Raw genomic sequence first — 18,649 nt, forward strand, 5'->3', positions numbered from 1 at the left:
CCGGTGGATTCAAACCTTGAGGTGCGTGGGGACACCTTGGGTCCTCTTATTCACGGGCCAGGGGAGACTGGTGCAGAGGTGTCTTAAGTTGCAGGGTTTTCTCAACTGGCAACACTGGTAGTTGAGGGGGCCTGTGGGCTGAGGCTGCTGGTGGGGTTGGGGAGTCCATAGTATGCAAGCGCAAGGTGGGCTGTCTCTGGATGGCTGAGGGACCACGTTGGCACCATTGACCCACTTTAAGGCGAGCTAGGGGCACAAGCTGTCAGATGTCAGGTTTTTGGGGTCCAGAGTCCTTTCAGGTCTCTTGGGGTGCCTGCAAGATGCAGGGAAGCAGCTCCATTGTCCTACAGGAGCTCCTGGGCCTTTATTGAAGGCAGACAGTCCTCCCAGGCTTTTGGAGGTACAGCAGCTTGCAAGACGAGTCGACTTCGGCGCAAATCGGTCAGAACCGCAGACAGGCTGGTGGGGCTGGGGCAAAGGCATGTGCTTCCTCTGTTTTTGCATTTGCCGCTCTTGAGTGTCCTTCATAGGTCAGGAAGAATCTGATTTCCAGGTGGCGGAGATGCCCCTAAATATTGAGTTTAGGGGTGTTTAGGGCAATGAAGAGTAGTAGCTGATGGGCTACTTACTTCTTTGCTCACTACACCCTCTGTATGTCCACTTCCTGTGGGAATTGGACATAACCCTGTCCCAGAGTTTCTAAATCTGCCAACCCAGCAGATTTCTAAATGTTGTGTCCACATCAGGCAGTGCACCCTAGGGGTGTTACTGACCTGAGAGGTGAATACAACTCTCTGAATTTCCTGTGTCCAGGTGCCATGTGACCTTGTGAGGGAAGCCACATCAGCATACCAAGGGCAGTGGGTGTCTTTGGAATGGAGATTTGCCAGTCATTGTGTTGGTGTGGTGTGTAAACTCCACTCCCAGAGCAGGTTTTATTTCAGACTGCCTGAGAGCAAAGGCGCTCTCCCTTGGGGGTCAGAATCATGTCTGGTGGTGGCACGCTGGCTAAAACTAATCAGTCTGCACACTGGTAGTTGGTAGGTTTCCAGAGTGGGTACTCTCTGGGTGCATGTATTAAGTCCATCAATAGCATCATTGAGGATTTATTTCTATGATACATTTGATACCAAACAGCCCTATCTTCAGTATAGCCAACATATAGCTGGGGAACTCGTAGTGACCAGTGTCCAGCACATGTACTTAAAATTGCTTCCTTGTTCACTCACTGTCTCAGGATCAACAGGCATAGCATGGGCATATCTACTCATGCAGATATGTCCTCACATGTAATACAATGTGTTCTGTCTTAGGGCTGTAAGTCCTGTTGTAAGGGTGACTTACATATGTTGCACGCAGTGTTGGGGGACATGGCACACAGGCTGTGTGCAGTGTCATGTTTTCAGTTTTAGCTGCACAAAGATGCACAGCATGTAGTGGCAGCCTGCTTGTGCAAGGTGAGGTGTCCCTGAGTGCCTCTGTGGTGCCTATGCTCCTGGGTACCATTTTTATGCACTTATGGGTGGGGAGCATAGGTATTGCCAATTGGGGAACAGTTGCACAGTTTTAGGGAAAGAGAGACCTGGCACTGGGGACCTGGTTAGCAGGAACCCAGTGCACTTTCAGTGAAAATTGCATTGAATACCAGGCAAGAAGTGTTGGGGGGAGGGGGATTATGGGGTTGTGGGACCCTGTGAAAAATAGGTCCTTTCCTTCAGTAGTCAAATTACACTTCTAGTTTGTGAATACTAAAAAGTAATAGTAACTATAGAAAGTGTTAACTTGGACCAAAGTGTAAGTTTATCTTTGTGAATCAAGCGCATAGCTGCTTGGTGCTGCACACCTCCCTTGTTCTATCTCCACAAGAACGTTTTGATCTCAAACTTCTGTTAGTAAAGTACAAGCAAAATATTTGTATTAAAGAAACTGCACTGTCACAAACAGCTTAAAAATCTATCCCCAGCAAATAGATTCCTAGTATGTTTTATTTTTTATTTTTTTCCCCCGTCTTCCCTTCTATCCAAACTCCCTCTTCTTATACTCTTCCTTTTCGAGATATGCCCTAGAGATCTGGCATCACTGCATGCATTTGAAGCCACCCTTTCTGAACTAGCAAAGCCCAGTATAAATCATTAGTTTTCAGGTCCTCTTGGGTTATAATTTGGTTTGACTCGATCAGGATGATCCGGACATATGTTATTTTGTGCTGTTAAGCTCTTGAAATTCTGTAAATACAAATACAAATGCTAATACTTTGTTCGAATCTTGTTCAATCTGGCTTATTGCCATTCATTACTGTAGACCTTTTTCTGTACCTAGTAAACATTAAGTTCTTTGAAACAACTAGTTGGTCACATGTGTAACATATTTGTCCCATCAGGTTGGGAAATTCCTTTAGCCCTTTAATTGTCTGCACCCGTGAATAGAAGGCAATGGGACAAACCCTTCCACAGGTAGGCCTACTAGAACCACCTCTCAATTTATGGGTAACATGATACCAAACATTGTGCCCCTGTCTGCAGAAGATTTTCCCAATATGTCATGAGTTTCAGATTTATATAGGGCACTTGAGGTAGCCCTCTACCCACTCCATAAATTTCAGTGGCCTCTGTCCTGCCGAAGCAGTCTGACCTATGCAACCACCTCAATAGCAACTTAAAATAAGCTTTTTTTTTTTTAATTCTTTTTTTTTTTTCCTCTATCCTCTTCACTTCAGATCTAGGCTGTTACACCACTACACATGAATACTGTTTACTTAGTTCTAAGCCCAATCTTTCTGGGAAACCTTTTTTTGTCAATGGAAGGTTCACTTGGTAACGTATTTAGGACTGACACTAAGTGGCTGTCTTCACTCTTTACTTGCAGTCAGTGCAAACATAGGCGTTTTACAGTTTCCTTCTTAACAGCTGTCTGGCTACCCATTGTCTCACTTCAGTACATCTGGACCGGTCAGTATCTAGCAGCTGAAACTCCTTTTTGTTTGCACAGTTTAAAATAAATGTACTACTGCCATTATGTTGAGGAAATGCTGTAAAATTAATGGTTAAATGTACAAACCTATTTATGAAATGGTAACAAGGTGGCAGTCTGAGCTGTGAACTTTTGAAAAGGTATTGAAGTTCACATCTTAGATGATAATTCAGTGTCATTCACTGGCTTCTCCTTTGTTTCTCAAAGGCCAAGATTGCTTCTGAAGCTCAGAACAAATATGAGCGGGAGCTCATGCTTCATGCTGCTGATGTGGAAGTCCTGCAGGCTGTGAAGGATCAAGTTGCCAAAAACAATTCTGTGTGTCAGAAACTGGAGGAAAAAGCACAGAAGGCAGAATCTCAGCTGCTGGAGTTCAAAGCATCTATGGAAGAACGTGAGAGAATGATAAAGGTAAACAAAGTCCTGCTTGGCTGTGGCATGCCTGTTGATTCACCAGGTTTCTTTCCAGAGTGTTCTGTGGGACTCTTCAGTGAGTCACCCTTTCTCCTATGTTTTGTTGCTGATGCTTGAATACTTCATCGCAGGTTTTTAAAGACTTGATGTAACATACCTAGTTCTTTTCATTGGATGAGCAAGATTGCAATACTGTAGGTGGATTGGGTTCGGGGGCCCAAAAAGTTGAATGGAATAAAGACCTAATAGGTAGTGACTTGTTCTAGAACAGAGGAGAATTTAGAGCTTTTCACTACAGTAATGGTCTGGAAAGAGAAAATAAGAATGAATTGGCAAGGCATTTGTGCAGTGATTTACCTGCATCATGATCAGTAGCTCTACCCTAAAGGAAGTGTTAACTTTCACCAATGTTAATTCTCCAGCATTGAAACTTTAATAGGCGCATACTTCAACTACTCAGTGGCACAGAGCAATGATCCTGGAGTCTGAAACAGTAATCTTCCTCAAAGGTAATCCTTGAAAAAATTGTCCCTGGAATAACATTTTGACCTTAAAAGAAGATCCAATTTTCACCCAATCTGAAGGAAACACTCTGAAATATGGTGGTAGTTGGTGTCGAAAGCTGGTTACTATACCAAAGTAAGGTATAGTGTGTTCAGATGGTTTATAGAGGCTAAAGTAGACAGTACTTTCTTTTGTCGTAGTATGGTCGAGGAGTTAGGCTTATCAGAGGGTAGTGCTAACCATTTGTTGTACACACACCCTCAAATGAGGCACACCCTCAATGACTAACTCCAGGCCAGTGTTTTATGTATCAAAAATATAATTTGTTACTTCCTTTCTAGAACCAAAAGGATCTTTGTTGCAGGTAAGTACAGTTTCAAGAATGTATCACTTTCAAGTATCACATGCACTTTGTTTAGAATTCACAGCTAAAACGGTTTTCAGGTAAGTAGTACTTTTCAGTTTTTCTAAAGTAGACACAGTTCAATTTCTCATAAAAAGCAATGCAGTCCTAGGGGAGGAAAAGTAACAACGCAATTTGCAGGTAAGTACTCAACTTGGTGTCAATCTTGGGGGTTAGAGTGTCCACAGGGCAAAGTTTAGGAAGACTTCAAGGGTGCACCACCAGCAACACTGGGCCGGCCGGGTGCAGAGGTCAAAGGTGGGATTGGGTTCCCAATAGAATCCCATGGAGACTGGAGGCAGTTAGAAAGGAACAGTTTGCAGGTAAGTACCCATGACTTCAGGACACATTCCTGGGGGGTTTAAATCAGCACTTGGGGTTGAGGGGGTCACAGGTCAACACCTAACAGTCAGTGGCATGGGGGTGGCCACAGCGTTGAGCCCCTGATGCTTTTCAATGGAGGAACCCTGGGTGTCACAAAGACTGCAGGCGTGGTGCAGGGAGTCAGCTGAAGAATACTTTTGGTTGGATAGGTAAGTAGAGCCCACTGGACGTTGCTGGACCATCAGTTTGGTTCCCCAAGATCAAGGGGCTATGGGTGAAAAGGTACCTTTAGGTGTCTGGAAATCTTCACCTGAACTGGTTGCGGTGTCCTCTGGTTTTAGGCTGCAGGCATCATTGTGTTGGTCAGCAGGGGTCAACCTGGGGTGGACACAAGGTCAGAATCGCCCGAGGACCTTCTCTGGACCTTTGGGCCACCTGGACTCAGGATGTAGACTTTGGGTGCAGAGTGGGGAGGACTTGCGGATCCAGGAGTCTATGGAGTCCTTCTTGGAGGTTTCTTTGTGGACAGGGCTGCGGTCCTTGGGAGGTCTTGGTCCTTGGGAGGTCTTGGTCCTTGGGAGGTCTTGGTCCTTGGGAGGTCTTGGTCCTTGGGAGGTCTTGGTCCTTGGGAGGTCTTGGTCCTTGGGAGGTCTTGTAGAGGTCAATGGTCCTGCAGGATGTTGCCTTTAAGTAGCAGGAGTCTTGAAGCTGCAGGGCAGGCCAGTAGGGGCCCAAGTCACTTGTAATCTCGAGTCTTCTCTGCTGGAGTGGCTCTTCAGTCCTTCTTTCAGGTTGTCAGGAATCTGAATAGCAAGGTTCAGGGGTGTCCCTAAATACTAGATCTAGGGGTGTTACATGGGTCAGAGGGCAGTAGCTAGTGGCTACTGATCCTGAGGGTGGCTACACCCTTCCTGTGCCCTCTCCCTTTGTGGAGGGGGCACATCCCTAACCCTATTGCCTAACATCCTCCAACACAGTGGAGGATTCTGCCAGGAGGGGTTCATGTCAGCTCTGGGCACCCTAAGGGTGGTCCCAGCTGGGGTGGACACTCCTCCTGGTGTCTACTAATTTTCCCACCAGACCTGCTGCCAAAATTGGGGCTTGGTCCAGGGGGGTGGGCATCTCCGCTAGTTTAAGTGCCCCAGGGGCAGTGTAGCAAAAGGCAGGAACCTGTGAGGCTCACCACCAAGTGTTGCAGTTCTAGCCAGGAGGAGGTGTGAAGCACCTCCACCCAGAGCAGGCTTTGTCCTTGACCCTAGAGAGCACAAAGGCTCTCACCCCATGGGGTCAGAAACATGTCTTAGTGGCAGGCTGGCACAGACCAGTCAGCCTCACACTAGAGGGTTGGGTGAAATACAGGGGCATCTCTAAGATGACCTCTATGTGCATTTTCCAATAAATCCAACACTGGCATTAGTGTGGGTGTATTGAGCTGAGAAGATTGATACCAAACATCCCAGCCTTCAGTGAAGCCATCATGGAACTGTGCAGTTCATGATGACAAACTCCCAGCCAAAGTACTCAATATAGCCAGACTGCACTTAGAATGGGCTTAAACACTGTATGCCCTCCTACGGTATAGTGCATCTGCCTTAGGGCTGCAAGGCCTGCTAGAGGAGTGGCTTACCATTGCCACAGGCAGTGGTTTGTGGGCATGGCATCCGGAGAGGGATGCCATGTCGACTTTACCTTTTTCTCTACATCATCCCACACAGTCTGCAATGGGAGTGTGCATGTTTGAGGGGTCCCCGGCATAATAAATGCTGCAGCCCTTGGATATCCTCCCTCGCCACAGAGCCCTTTGTACCACTGGTACCTTTTACAAGGGACTTAGCTGTGTGCCAGTTGTGGAGGAAATGGTACAGTTTTTAAAGAAAGAACACAGGTGCTGGGGCCTGGTTAGCAGAATTCCAGCACACTGTCAAGTTAGCATCAGATATCGGGCAAAAGTTGGGTTTGGGGATGTTACTATGCCAAAAGTGGCACTTTTCTACAGTTTGGTGCAGATTTCTACTACACGTTGTGTGGAAGAGTTTTTCATAGACCTTCGCTGGACTACTTTTTCAATTTTTTTTATTTTCCTCGCGTTCCTCTGAATCTCATCTCTTCTGGCACACCCTTGGTGTTTCACTGCCTTTAGTTTTTGGTCCAGCCGAAGGTAAATTTGGTGAATAAATTGCAGATTAACATAAAAAGCTCTGTTTGGAGCCTTTAATTCCTGTTCATGGAATGAATTTAAGTGGAGAACACTCGCAAAATGCTTATAGAGTGCTTGTACCCCAAGCTCCAGGCAAGATATAAGATCAGAGATCTGTAGGAAATATTCTGGCAATGCTTTAAATGACAAAGGGACAGCTTTCTTTTGAGGTGGCCGCTGAAGGCTTTACTGATATCCCATCTTCATGCTTTAGATCTTCCCATTCTGGAATGTCAAAGGTGTGAAAATGGTGCTTGCCGGAAGGTGAAACCTTATAGGAAAAGGGTTGTCCCTGATGAATCGGCATAAAGATCTGCCAGTCATCCAAGAAAGGGCTTGAAGATATGATAGAAAGTCAGATATGACTTCTAAAGCTTGTTCCGGGTAGTCCTCAGCTGTGCCACTTTCTGCACCTTCTGCATTAATGACTGCCATCACTACTGCTTGTGTCACTTTCAGTGCCTTCCTTTAGGCTCTTTACCTCTGGATTGGCTGCAACTGCTTCCAATCCTGTACAGCGATCTTCGACATCACTGTAGGATACAGTTGACAGTGTGATATTTTAAAAAGCCACTGTCCACAAAAGCACAGTCTGACTTCGCCTTGGCAACCTACGGAAAAACATACAGTGCCCCTTTGTTCCATGTTGCACCCACCAGCAAGGTATCATTGCTCTTGCCAACTAAACACTTGGACAACAAAGGCAAATCTCAGCATTTAAGTTCCTTAAGCCCTGAATTTAGTCCAATGCAGCTCTTTGTAAAATGCCTAGAGGCAGATGAAGAGGACCAAATGGAAGATCAAGAGCAAAAGCAGGATGTGGCGAATGATCAATACAAGGACTTTTCTAGTCACTCATATAATGAAGATAAGTGGGGTTATGGTCAATGTCACTGAAGCACCTACTGTGATGAATATGATCAGGGACCTTATCAGAGGCTGGAAAGCTTTGAGTGCTTGTGGATCTTATTTATGAATACACTACAGCCAATTTTGTTTGAAATCTTGCAGCATTGTTAAACATTCCATAAAGAGTCTAACCTGAAAATTTAGTCACCCTTCTTCTCTCTGCAGCTACCCTGAACAAGTCCTATGGTTGGAAAACTCAGTCTGTGGTAGACCCCACTCATCAGTCATCTGATGCAAGCCTGTAACCAATAGGATAGTAAAGGAATATGAAATTGCTGTGCATAGTGGAGAAATAAATTGTGATACAGAGGGGCTTGGAGACTGGGCCCAAAACTAGAAACTTCTTCAGCTTACAGATGTATGACCTGGCTAATATGCTTGCAAGCCACCCCTTGTAAAAACCAAGGATGACTATTCAGATTCTTGTCTGGAGACCGTATCTGTACTGGTGAGGACCTAGACCTGCATCACATAAGGAGGAAGAATTGTTTCGTAACGGCTAGAATACTGTTGAGTGAGCGCCAACTCTGCCTTACAAAGAGTAGGTTTGGGGCCTACTCAGCAACTCCATCTACTATGCTCCTGTTACAGCCCTAGGTCTTCATGCAAATATAATATCTTTTTGGCAGACACTGCACTCTGAACCTGTGATTTTTAAGTGCAGGTTTGCAAAGTAAGGGAAGTATTTTTGTCTCTTGTACTTCATCTTTGCAAGAAACTGTGCTCTTTGCAGATGCCCCCTCACTTTTTGCCCTGTTTTGCTGCTTGATGCTGTTGCTTTTGACATGGAAGTGTACTGAGGCCTGGTAACTAGTCCTCCATACCAATGCTCTTTTCCTTAAGTTGTACTGCGATTTTGCAAACCCAATTGTCAAGGACTTTATCAATCCTGTAAGGCCCTAGTAAATGGTACCAGTGGTACCCAGGGCAGTGATGTTAAAGGGGTCACCAGGACTGCAGCACTAATTGTGCCACCATGCTTTGCTCGAGTAAAAGTAAACCTGCAGAGCTGGCATGACAGCCTGAATGAGCAGCTTGCCTGCTCGAGTTCAACTCTGCCCACACCAAGTGCAGGCAGAGTTCATTCACTGACATAGCACATGCCAGTCACCCCTAAGGCAGGCCTTCTATAGCCCAAAAGGCAGGGTGCACAAGCATATATGTCCCTGTGGCACCATTCAAAACTCAATGCTACTGAAGTCTGTTGGATAACTTGGGCTGGCACCCGGGCAGACCCCAGATGCCCAGCTTAACGATGGTCCGACTGATTTTTATTTTTTTTCCCCATGTTGGGTGTCAAACACCCTGCTTTTTAACCCTGAGCACATTTCTCTTGCCCAGGATTAGCTAGCATGTACCCTGGTGGCATTCTTAGAGGATGCCCACCAAGATACCTGCTTTTCGTGCCTTGGTGGGCTCTTCCTTAGCCATTTGCTGCCAAGGCGAGAATCTGCCCTTCTGCTGGTCGCGCTAACACTCCCCAGGACTGAGACAAGGGGCCTGGGTCAGAAGGTCACACCTCATCCCTCCCTGGATGGCTAGTGTTTACAGTGATCAAGGCGGTGAGCCTCAAAGGTTATCACCATCCTTTATATGTAATCTCCTGGTTCGATGGCATCTGTCGCTGTAGATACGCATGTTCTGCAATAGCTCGCCATCTGGTGTTGGGCCGGAGTGTTACAAGTTGTTTTTCTTCGAAGAAGTCTTTCGAGTCACGGGACCGAGTGACTCCTCCTTTTGTCTCCATTGCGCATGGGCGTCGACTCCATCTTCGATTGTTTTTTTTCCGCCATCGGGTTCGGACGTGTTCCTGTCGCTCCGAGTTTCGGAACAGAAAAAATAGTTAATTTCGGAAGATTTTCGTCGGTATTGTTGCGTTCGGGATCGGCGTACTTAGATTCAACACCGCATCGAAGATCGAAGAGCTCCGGTGCCCTTCGGGGTAGTTTTTCGATCCTCCGTCGGGGCCTGGTCGGCCCGACCGCGTGCTGAGGAACGCCGATGGAACGGACCCCGTTCCGTTTCTGCCCCAAATGCCACAATAAATACCCCTACACAGACCAACACTTGGTCTGCAACCTGTGCCTGTCACCTGAGCACAGCGAAGACACCTGCGAGGCCTGTCGTGCGTTCCGGTCCCGAAAAACACTCCGAGACCGTCGAGCCAGAAGACTTCAAATGGCGTCCGCACCGACAGCCCGACGGGAGTTCGAGGAACAGGAAGAGGAAGGTACCTTCTCGATCCAAGACTCAGACTCCGAAGGATTCGACGATACACAAACCGTGAGTAAGACGTCGAAAACCACACAAAGAAACATTTACAAGGCCCAGGGGACGCCACTGCCACCAGGCCATGGCTCAACCCATAAAATCGGTGACCGACCGTCGGCACCGAAAAAGGCCCAAACGGTGCCGAGATCGTCCGACTCCGGTCGAGACACCGGCACGCAGCCTTCTCGGGACCGAGAAAGTGCTGGAGACAAGCCTCGACACCGAGATGCCGGTGTGGACACGGCTCGACGCCGAGACAGCGGCACCGAAACAGATCGACGCCGAGAGGTTTCGGCCCCGAAAAGGAAAAAAGTCACCTCGGAGCCGAAAAAACACGCAGACAAAGTTTCGATGCCGAAACAAACTGCAAGCGACCCAGCTTCAGGCTCTTATACAGAAGAGCACTCGCTAACCTCCCAAATGCAGAAGCATAGGTTTGAGGAAGAGCTACAAGCAACTGATGCGGACCATACGCAAAAGCGTATCTTCATTCAGCAGGGGACAGGAAAAATAAGCACCCTTCCCCCCCATTAGGAGAAAGAGAAGGTTGGAGTTCCAGACGGAACAAGCACCACAACCAAAAGTGGTGAAAAGAGTTACACCACCACCCTCTCCTCCGCCCGTGATTAACGTTTCACCAGCACAAACGCCATCACACTCCCCAGCTCACACCACCATGAGCCAGGGTGACCAAGACCAGGACGCATGGGACCTATACGACGCCCCAGTGTCAGATAACAGCCCAGAGGCATACCCTACAAAACCATCTCCACCAGAAGACAGCACCGCGTACTCTCAGGTGGTGGCTAGAGCAGCACAATTTCACAACGTAAGCCTCCACTCAGAACAGGTCGAGGATGATTTCTTGTTCAACACACTCTCCTCCACCCACAGCTCCTACCAAAGCCTGCCTATGCTCCCTGGTATGCTCCGGCACGCAAAAGACATATTTAAGGACCCGGTCAAAAGTAGGGCAATCACACCAAGGGTGGAAAAAAAGTATAAGCCGCCTCCTACGGACCCGGCTTTCATCACAACACAGCTGCCACCAGACTCTGTTGTTGTAGGAGCAGCTAGGAAAAGGGCCAACTCTCACACATCTGGAGATGCACCACCCCCAGATAAAGAAAGCCGCAAGTTTGATGCAGCTGGTAAGAGAGTCGCAGCACAAGCTGCAAACCAGTGGCGCATCGCGAACTCCCAGGCACTACTTGCGCGCTATGACAGAGCCCACTGGGACGAGATGCAACATCTCATTGAACATCTGCCCAAAGACTTCCAAAATAGGGCAAAACAAGTGGTTGAGGAGGGACAGGCCATCTCCAACAACCAGATCCGCTCCTCCATGGACGCTGCAGATACAGCTGCACGGACAATTAATACATCTGTAACTATCAGAAGGCATGCATGGCTCCGAACGTCTGGATTTAAACCAGAGATTCAACAAGCAGTTCTCAATATGCCTTTTAATGAAAAAGAACTGTTCGGTCCAGAAGTGGACACAGCGATTGAGAAACTCAAAAAAGATACGGACACTGCCAAAGCCATGGGCGCACTCTACTCCCCGCAGAGCAGAGGGAATTACAGCTCATTCCGTAAAACGCCCTTTCGAGGGGGGTTTCGGGGTCAAAGCACACAAGCCAGCACCTCACAAGCCACACCGTCCAGTTACCAAGGACAGTATAGAGGAGGTTTTCGGGGACAATATAGAGGAGGGCAATTCCCTAGAAATAGAGGAAGATTCCAAAGCCCCAAAACCCCTACTACTAAACAGTGACTCACATGTCACTCACCCCCTCCACACAACACCAGTGGGGGGACGAATAGGTCATTATTACAGAGCATGGGAGAAAATCACTACAGACACTTGGGTTCTAGCAATTATCCAACATGGTTACTGCATAGAATTTCTACAGTTCCCTCCAAACATACCACCAAAAGCACAAAATTTAACAACACTCCATTCCAATCTCCTAGAGATAGAAGTGCAGGCACTATTGCAAAAGAATGCAATCGAATTAGTGCCAAACACACAAATAAACACAGGAGTTTACTCACTGTACTTTCTGATACCAAAGAAGGACAAAACACTGAGACCAATCCTAGACCTCAGAGTAGTCAACACTTTCATCAAATCAGACCACTTCCACATGGTCACACTACAAGAAGTATTGCCATTGCTAAAGCTGCACGACTACATGGCAACTTTAGACCTCAAGGATGCTTATTTCCATATACCAATACACCCATCGCACAGGAAATACCTAAGGTTTGTATTCAAAGGAATACATTACCAATTCAAGGTACTGCCTTTCGGATTAACAACCGCACCAAGAGTCTTTACCAAATGTCTAGCGGTAGTCGCTGCACACATCAGAAGGCAGCAAATACATGTGTTCCCATATCTAGACGACTGGCTAATCAAGGCCCATTCGTTAATAGAGTGCTCAAATCACACAAATCATATCATACAAACCCTCTTCAAACTAGGGTTCACCGTCAATTTCACAAAATCCAAAATTCTGCCACGCAAGGTACAACAATACCTGGGAGCCATAATAGACACATCAAAAGGAGTAGCCACTCCAAGTCCACAAAGAATTCAAAATTTCAACACCATCATACAACGCATGTATCCAACACAAAAGATACAAGCAAAGATGGTATTACAACTCCTAGGCATGATGTCATCATGCATAGCCATTGTCCCAAACGCAAGACTGCACATGAGGCCCTTACAACAATGCCTAGCATCACAGTGGTCTCAAGCACAGGGTCACCTTCTAGATCTGGTGTTAATAGACCGCCAAACTTACCTCTCGCTTCTGTGGTGGAACAACATAAATTTAAACAAGGGGCGGCCTTTCCAAGACCCAGTGCCACAATACGTAATAACAGATGCTTCCATGACAGGGTGGGGAGCACACCTCGTTCAACACAGCATACAAGGACAATGGAACGTACATCAAACAAAACTGCATATCAATCACCTAGAACTTCTTGCAGTTTTTCAAGCACTAAAAGCTTTCCAACCAATAATAGTTCACAAATACATTCTCGTCAAAACAGACAACATGACAACAATGTATTATCTAAACAAGCAGGGAGGGACGCACTCCACGCAGTTAAGCCTGTTAGCACAAAAAATTTGGCATTGGGCAATTCACAACCAAATTCGCCTAATTGCACAGTTTATACCAGGGATACAAAATCAACTCGCAGACAATCTCTCTCGAGATCACCAACAGGTCCACGAATGGGAAATTCACCCCCAAATACTGAACACTTATTTCAAACTCTGGGGAACACCTCAGATAGACTTGTTTGCGACAAGGGAGAACGCAAAATGCCAAAACTTCGCATCCAGATACCCACACAAACAATCCCAAGGCAATGCCCTATGGATGAACTGGTCAGGGATATTTGCTTACGCTTTTCCTCCTCTCCCTCTCCTTCCTTACCTGGTAAACAAACTCAGTCAAAGCAAACTCAAACTCATATTGATAGCACCAACTTGGGCAAGGCAACCCTGGTACACAACGCTGCTAGACCTATCAGTGGTACCCTGCATCAAATTGCCCAACAGGCCAGATCTGTTGACACAGCACAACCAAAAGATCAGACACCCAGATCCAGCATCGCTGAATCTAGCAATCTGGCTCCTGAAATCCTAGAATTCGGGCACTTACAACTTACCCAAGAATGTATGGAAGTCATAAAACAAGCAAGAAGGCCATCCACCAGGCACTGCTATGCAAGTAAATGGAAGAGGTTTGTTTGCTACTGCCATATTAATCAAATACAACCATTACACACAACTCCAGAACATGTAGTGGGTTACTTGCTTCACTTACAAAAATCTAACCTAGCTTTCTCTTCCATTAAGATTCACCTTGCAGCAATATCTGCATACCTGCAGACTACCTATTCAACTTCCCTATATAAAATACCAGTCATTAAAGCATTCATGGAGGGCCTTAGGAGAATTATACCACCAAGAACACTACCTGTTCCTTCATGGAACCTAAATGTTGTCCTAACTAGACTTATGGGTCCACCTTTTGAACCCATGCACTCCTGCGACATACAGTTCCTAACCTGGAAGGTGGCATTTCTCATCGCCATTACTTCCCTGAGAAGAGTAAGCGAGATTCAGGCGTTTACTATACAGGAACCTTTTATACAACTACACAAAAATAAAGTCGTCCTAAGGACCAATCCTAAATTTTTGCCAAAGGTTATTTCACCGTTCCATCTAAATCAAACAGTGGAACTTCCGGTGTTCTTTCCACAGCCAGATACCGTAGCTGAAAGGGCACTACATACATTAGATGTCAAAAGAGCATTAATGTATTACATTGACAGAACAAAGAACATCAGAAAGACTAAACAACTCTTTATTGCATTTCAAAAACCTCATGCAGGAAACCCAATTTCAAAACAAGGTATAGCCAGATGGATAGTTAAATGCATCCAAATCTGCTACCTTAAAGCTAAACGACAGCTGCCCATTACACCAAGGGCACACTCAACCAGAAAGAAAGGTGCTACCATGGCCTTTCTAGGAAACATCCCAATGCAAGAAATATGTAAGGCAGCCACATGGTCTACGCCTCACACATTCACCAAGCACTACTGTGTAGACGTGTTATCCGCACAACAAGCCACAGTAGGTCAAGCTGTATTAAGGACATTATTTCAGACTACTTCCACTCCTACAGGCTGATCCACCGCTTTTGGGGAAATAACTGCTTACTAGTCTATTGCAGAACATGCGTATCTACAGCGACAGATGCCATCGAACTGAAAATGTCACTTACCCAGTGTACATCTGTTCGTGGCATCAGTCGCAGTAGATTCGCATGTGCCCACCCGCCTCCCCGGGAGCCTGTAGCAGTTTCGAAGTTACCTTCAATTATTTATATATGTATCATCTCAACCTTAAATAAGTGCATACTTAGTCACTCCATTGCATGGGCACTATTACTACAATTCAACTCCTACCTCACCCTCTGCGGGGAAAAACAATCGAAGATGGAGTCGACGCCCATGCGCAATGGAGACAAAAGGAGGAGTCACTCGGTCCCGTGACTCGAAAGACTTCTTCGAAGAAAAACAACTTGTAACACTCCGGCCCAACACCAGATGGCGAGCTATTGCAGAACATGCGAATCTACTGCGACTGATGCCACGAACAGATGTACACTGGGTAAGTGACATTTTCATTCTCTCTCCACCCCCTCCCCCCCCCCCCCCCCACACTTGAGTACAAAGCCCTTCCCGCCCTGTCCATGTGGGAAAATGAGTTTGATGGCATGTGTGGCTGTATATACACATGCTGTGCATGCTCTTCCCATCTAGTGTTGGGTTCGGAGTGTTGCAAGTTGGTTTTCATCAAAGAAGCACTTTCGTGTCATGGGATCGAGTGACGACTCTGTGATAATGTGCATGGGCATTGAGTCCTTTGTCAGATTGTTTTCTCTGTGCCCTCTGGTTTGGACATGTCTCTTTGCTCTGTTCTTCCTTTGCTCCAGTTTCAAAACCCTTCTTCTTTTTCATAAAATCGACTATTTTAAATTGCACTTTCCTGCTGTCATGTTTGTCTCACTGTCTGTCCAGGAGCCAACTGAACGCCCTTCAACAGTTTCGATTCGGTCCTCGGTGCCACTCTAAATATCTAAACACTGACCAACATCTGGTGTGTAACCTATGCATCCCCCGATCATCAAGAAGTAACCTGTGACACCTACAGATTCTTCCAGTCAAAAAAACACTTCAGGAGTGGAGGGCTCGACAACTAGAGATGGCACACAAGACTCCAGAAGACACTCCCGACATATTCGGGGAGGAGCCAGAACAAAAGGGGGCCTTCTTCATCCAGGACTCTGACGTCCAGTCGTATATTGAAAATCAAGAAGTCACGCCCACACAACCTGTCAGTACTGTTGCCCCATCTGGCCTCTCATGACTTCCAAGAGACCCTTTACTGAGGTCGTCGGACCGCCAATTCCTTCGCCACTGCCTTCGGGCCATGGCCTGAACCGAAAAACTGGCTTGGATGCCCTGCCTTCTGGCTCGGCACCAAAAATCACCAAGACAAAGTCAATGTCTTTTGGTGTCTACCTCCACATCTTCAGTCCGAGACAGCGGTCTCCTTCCATCTCGAATCTCGGCACTGACAACTTTGACACTGAGCCACACCGCCACCACCTCAGCTTTGGTACTGACAAAAGGGCAGCAATCTAAAACTTCAGTGCCAAAAACAAGGGATTTAAGTTCTTCGGAACTGAAAGACTAGTCAATCTTCAGCCATTCCATCTCCATTTCAAACCATTTTAAAGGTTATGGATGCTCGTCGGTGCCACCTACACATCCAAAAGTGTACAGGGTGCATCATTGCATCGCCCCCTCTTACCTCCAAGAGAAAATTATCTTTTCAGGAGGCTCTGGAAACATCACTACCTCCAAAGAAGACCAAGGAAAAGGTTACCTCCATTCACAAGCTTTTTCCTCCTCCTCCTCCATTATCTCCATCTGCAACCCCTCATAATTCACCCACCTCTCCTACTGCAGCAGACGTTACACCACAGGGTTCCCTGTTATTCACTGGGTGATACTTAGTTGACACACACCAGGACCCAGATTCATGGGATACATATAACCCACATCCCATAATCTCTCCAGGTCGTGATCTATACCCCTCTCAACCTTCACCACCAGAGGATACTACATAATAACAGGTGATTGCTGGAGCAGCCGCCTTTTATAATGTTGATCTTCACAGGGACCCCAACGGACCAGACTTACACCTTAACATCAACACATAGAGGTCTTCAATTGCTCCCCATGCTCCCTGGCATGCTTCGTCATGCTGACAACATATTTAAGGAACCAGTTCACCCTAAAGTTATCTTCCCTAGAGTTGATTAAAAAAAAGACTGCACCCTTGGATTAATTTTATATATATATATATATATATATATATATATGTGTGTGTATATATGTATATATATATATATATATGTGTGTGTGTGTGTGTGTGTGTGTATATATGTATATATATATGTATATATATATATGTTCGATGGCATGTGTAGCTGCAGATACACATGCTGTGCACAGTCCGCCATCTGGTGTTGGGCTCTGAGTGTTACAAGTTGTTTTTCTTCGAAGAAGTCTTTTCGAGTCACGAGACCGAGGGACTCCTCCCATTCGATTCCATTGCGCATGGGCGTCGACTCCATCTTAGATTGTTTTTTTTCCGCCATCGGGTTCGGACGTGTTCCTTTTCGCTCCGTGTTTCGGGTCGGAAAGTTAGTTAGAATCTCTGAAAAAATCGTCTGTATTGTTTGCGTTGGGTATCTGGTTAGTTAGAACAAATCGACACCGAATTTTGAAGAGCTCCGGTGGCCCTTCGGGGTTTGTTCGATCCCCGTCGGGGCCTGGTCGGCCCGGCCACGTGCGACTTCAAGGCTGATGGAACGGACCCCATTCCGCTTCTGCCCAAAATGCCATAACAAGTATCCGTATACGGATCAGCATCTGGTCTGTAACTTGTGCTTGTCCCCCGAGCACAAGGAGGATACTTGTGAAGCCTGTCGAGCGTTTCGGTCGAGGAAGATGCTGAGAGACCAAAGAGCCAGGAGACTACAAATGGCGTCCACGCCGACAGGTCAAGAATGTTTCGAGGAGGAAGAAGAAGCTTTCTCCGTCCACGAGTCGGATTCTGAAGAACTCGACTTCGAAGAAACACCCCAAACCGTGAGTAAGACGTCGAAAATCAAGACTCACGAGAAGACCACAAAAGCCCAGGGGACGCCACCGCCAACAGGCCATGGCTTAACCCGAAAACTAGGTGACCGATCCAAGGCACCGAAAAAGGGCATGCTGGTGTCGAAGTCATCCGACTCCGGTCGAGATACCGCCACACAGCAACCTCAGAGCCGAGACAGCGGCTCCGAGAAACTTCGGCACAGAGACAGCGGCACCGAAGAATTTCGGCACAGAGACACCACGCCGAAAACAAAGAAGGTTTCTTCGGAGCCTAAAAAGACTTCCGAAAAGGTTTCGGTTCTGAAACATCCAGCCTCGGAGCCAAAAACTAGTTCCTATACAGAGGAACAAGGATTAACCTCCCAATTACATAGATTTGGAGAGGAGCTTCAAGCTGTAGAGCCTGACTACACACAAAGAAGGCTTCATATTCATGAGGACACAGGGAAGATAACCACTCTTCCCCCAATCAAAATAAAAAGGAAACTTGCCTTTCAACAAAAGGACAAGCAACCACAGGCTAAAGTGGCAAGGAAAACAACCCCACCACCGTCTCCACCACCATCAATACATGCATCACCAGCAACAACTCCACCACTGATGCACTCACCAGCTCATACTACAATGAGTCAGGATGATCCCGATGCATGGGACCTTTACGATGCTCCAGTGTCTGACTACAGCCCAGACTCCTATCCTACAAAACAGTCACCACCTGAGGACAGTACATCCTACACACAGGTGGTCGCAAGGGCAGCCAAATTTCACAACGTCACCTTACATTCTGAACCAATTGAGGATGACTTTCTGTTTAACACCCTATCCTCCACCCATAGCCAGTACCAAAGCCTTCCCATGCTCCCAGGAATGCTAAGACATTCAAA

General features: G+C 46.7%; 1 protein-coding gene across 3 annotated transcripts in view; it reads left to right on the top strand.

The window, feature by feature from the left end:
- The window catches only part of TPR (translocated promoter region, nuclear basket protein), a 920,136-nt gene that overhangs the window by 316,058 nt on the left and 585,429 nt on the right, over positions 1-18,649 (top strand). For all 3 annotated transcript variants that reach the window (XM_069232002.1, XM_069232003.1, XM_069232004.1), the window contains exon 25: positions 3,178-3,381. In XM_069232002.1, the coding sequence (XP_069088103.1) occupies positions 3,178-3,381 (204 nt within the window). The remainder of the gene's footprint in view (positions 1-3,177; positions 3,382-18,649) is intronic.

This window comes from Pleurodeles waltl, chromosome 4_2 (genome assembly GCF_031143425.1).
Source record: "Pleurodeles waltl isolate 20211129_DDA chromosome 4_2, aPleWal1.hap1.20221129, whole genome shotgun sequence".
NCBI lineage: Eukaryota > Metazoa > Chordata > Amphibia > Caudata > Salamandridae > Pleurodeles > Pleurodeles waltl.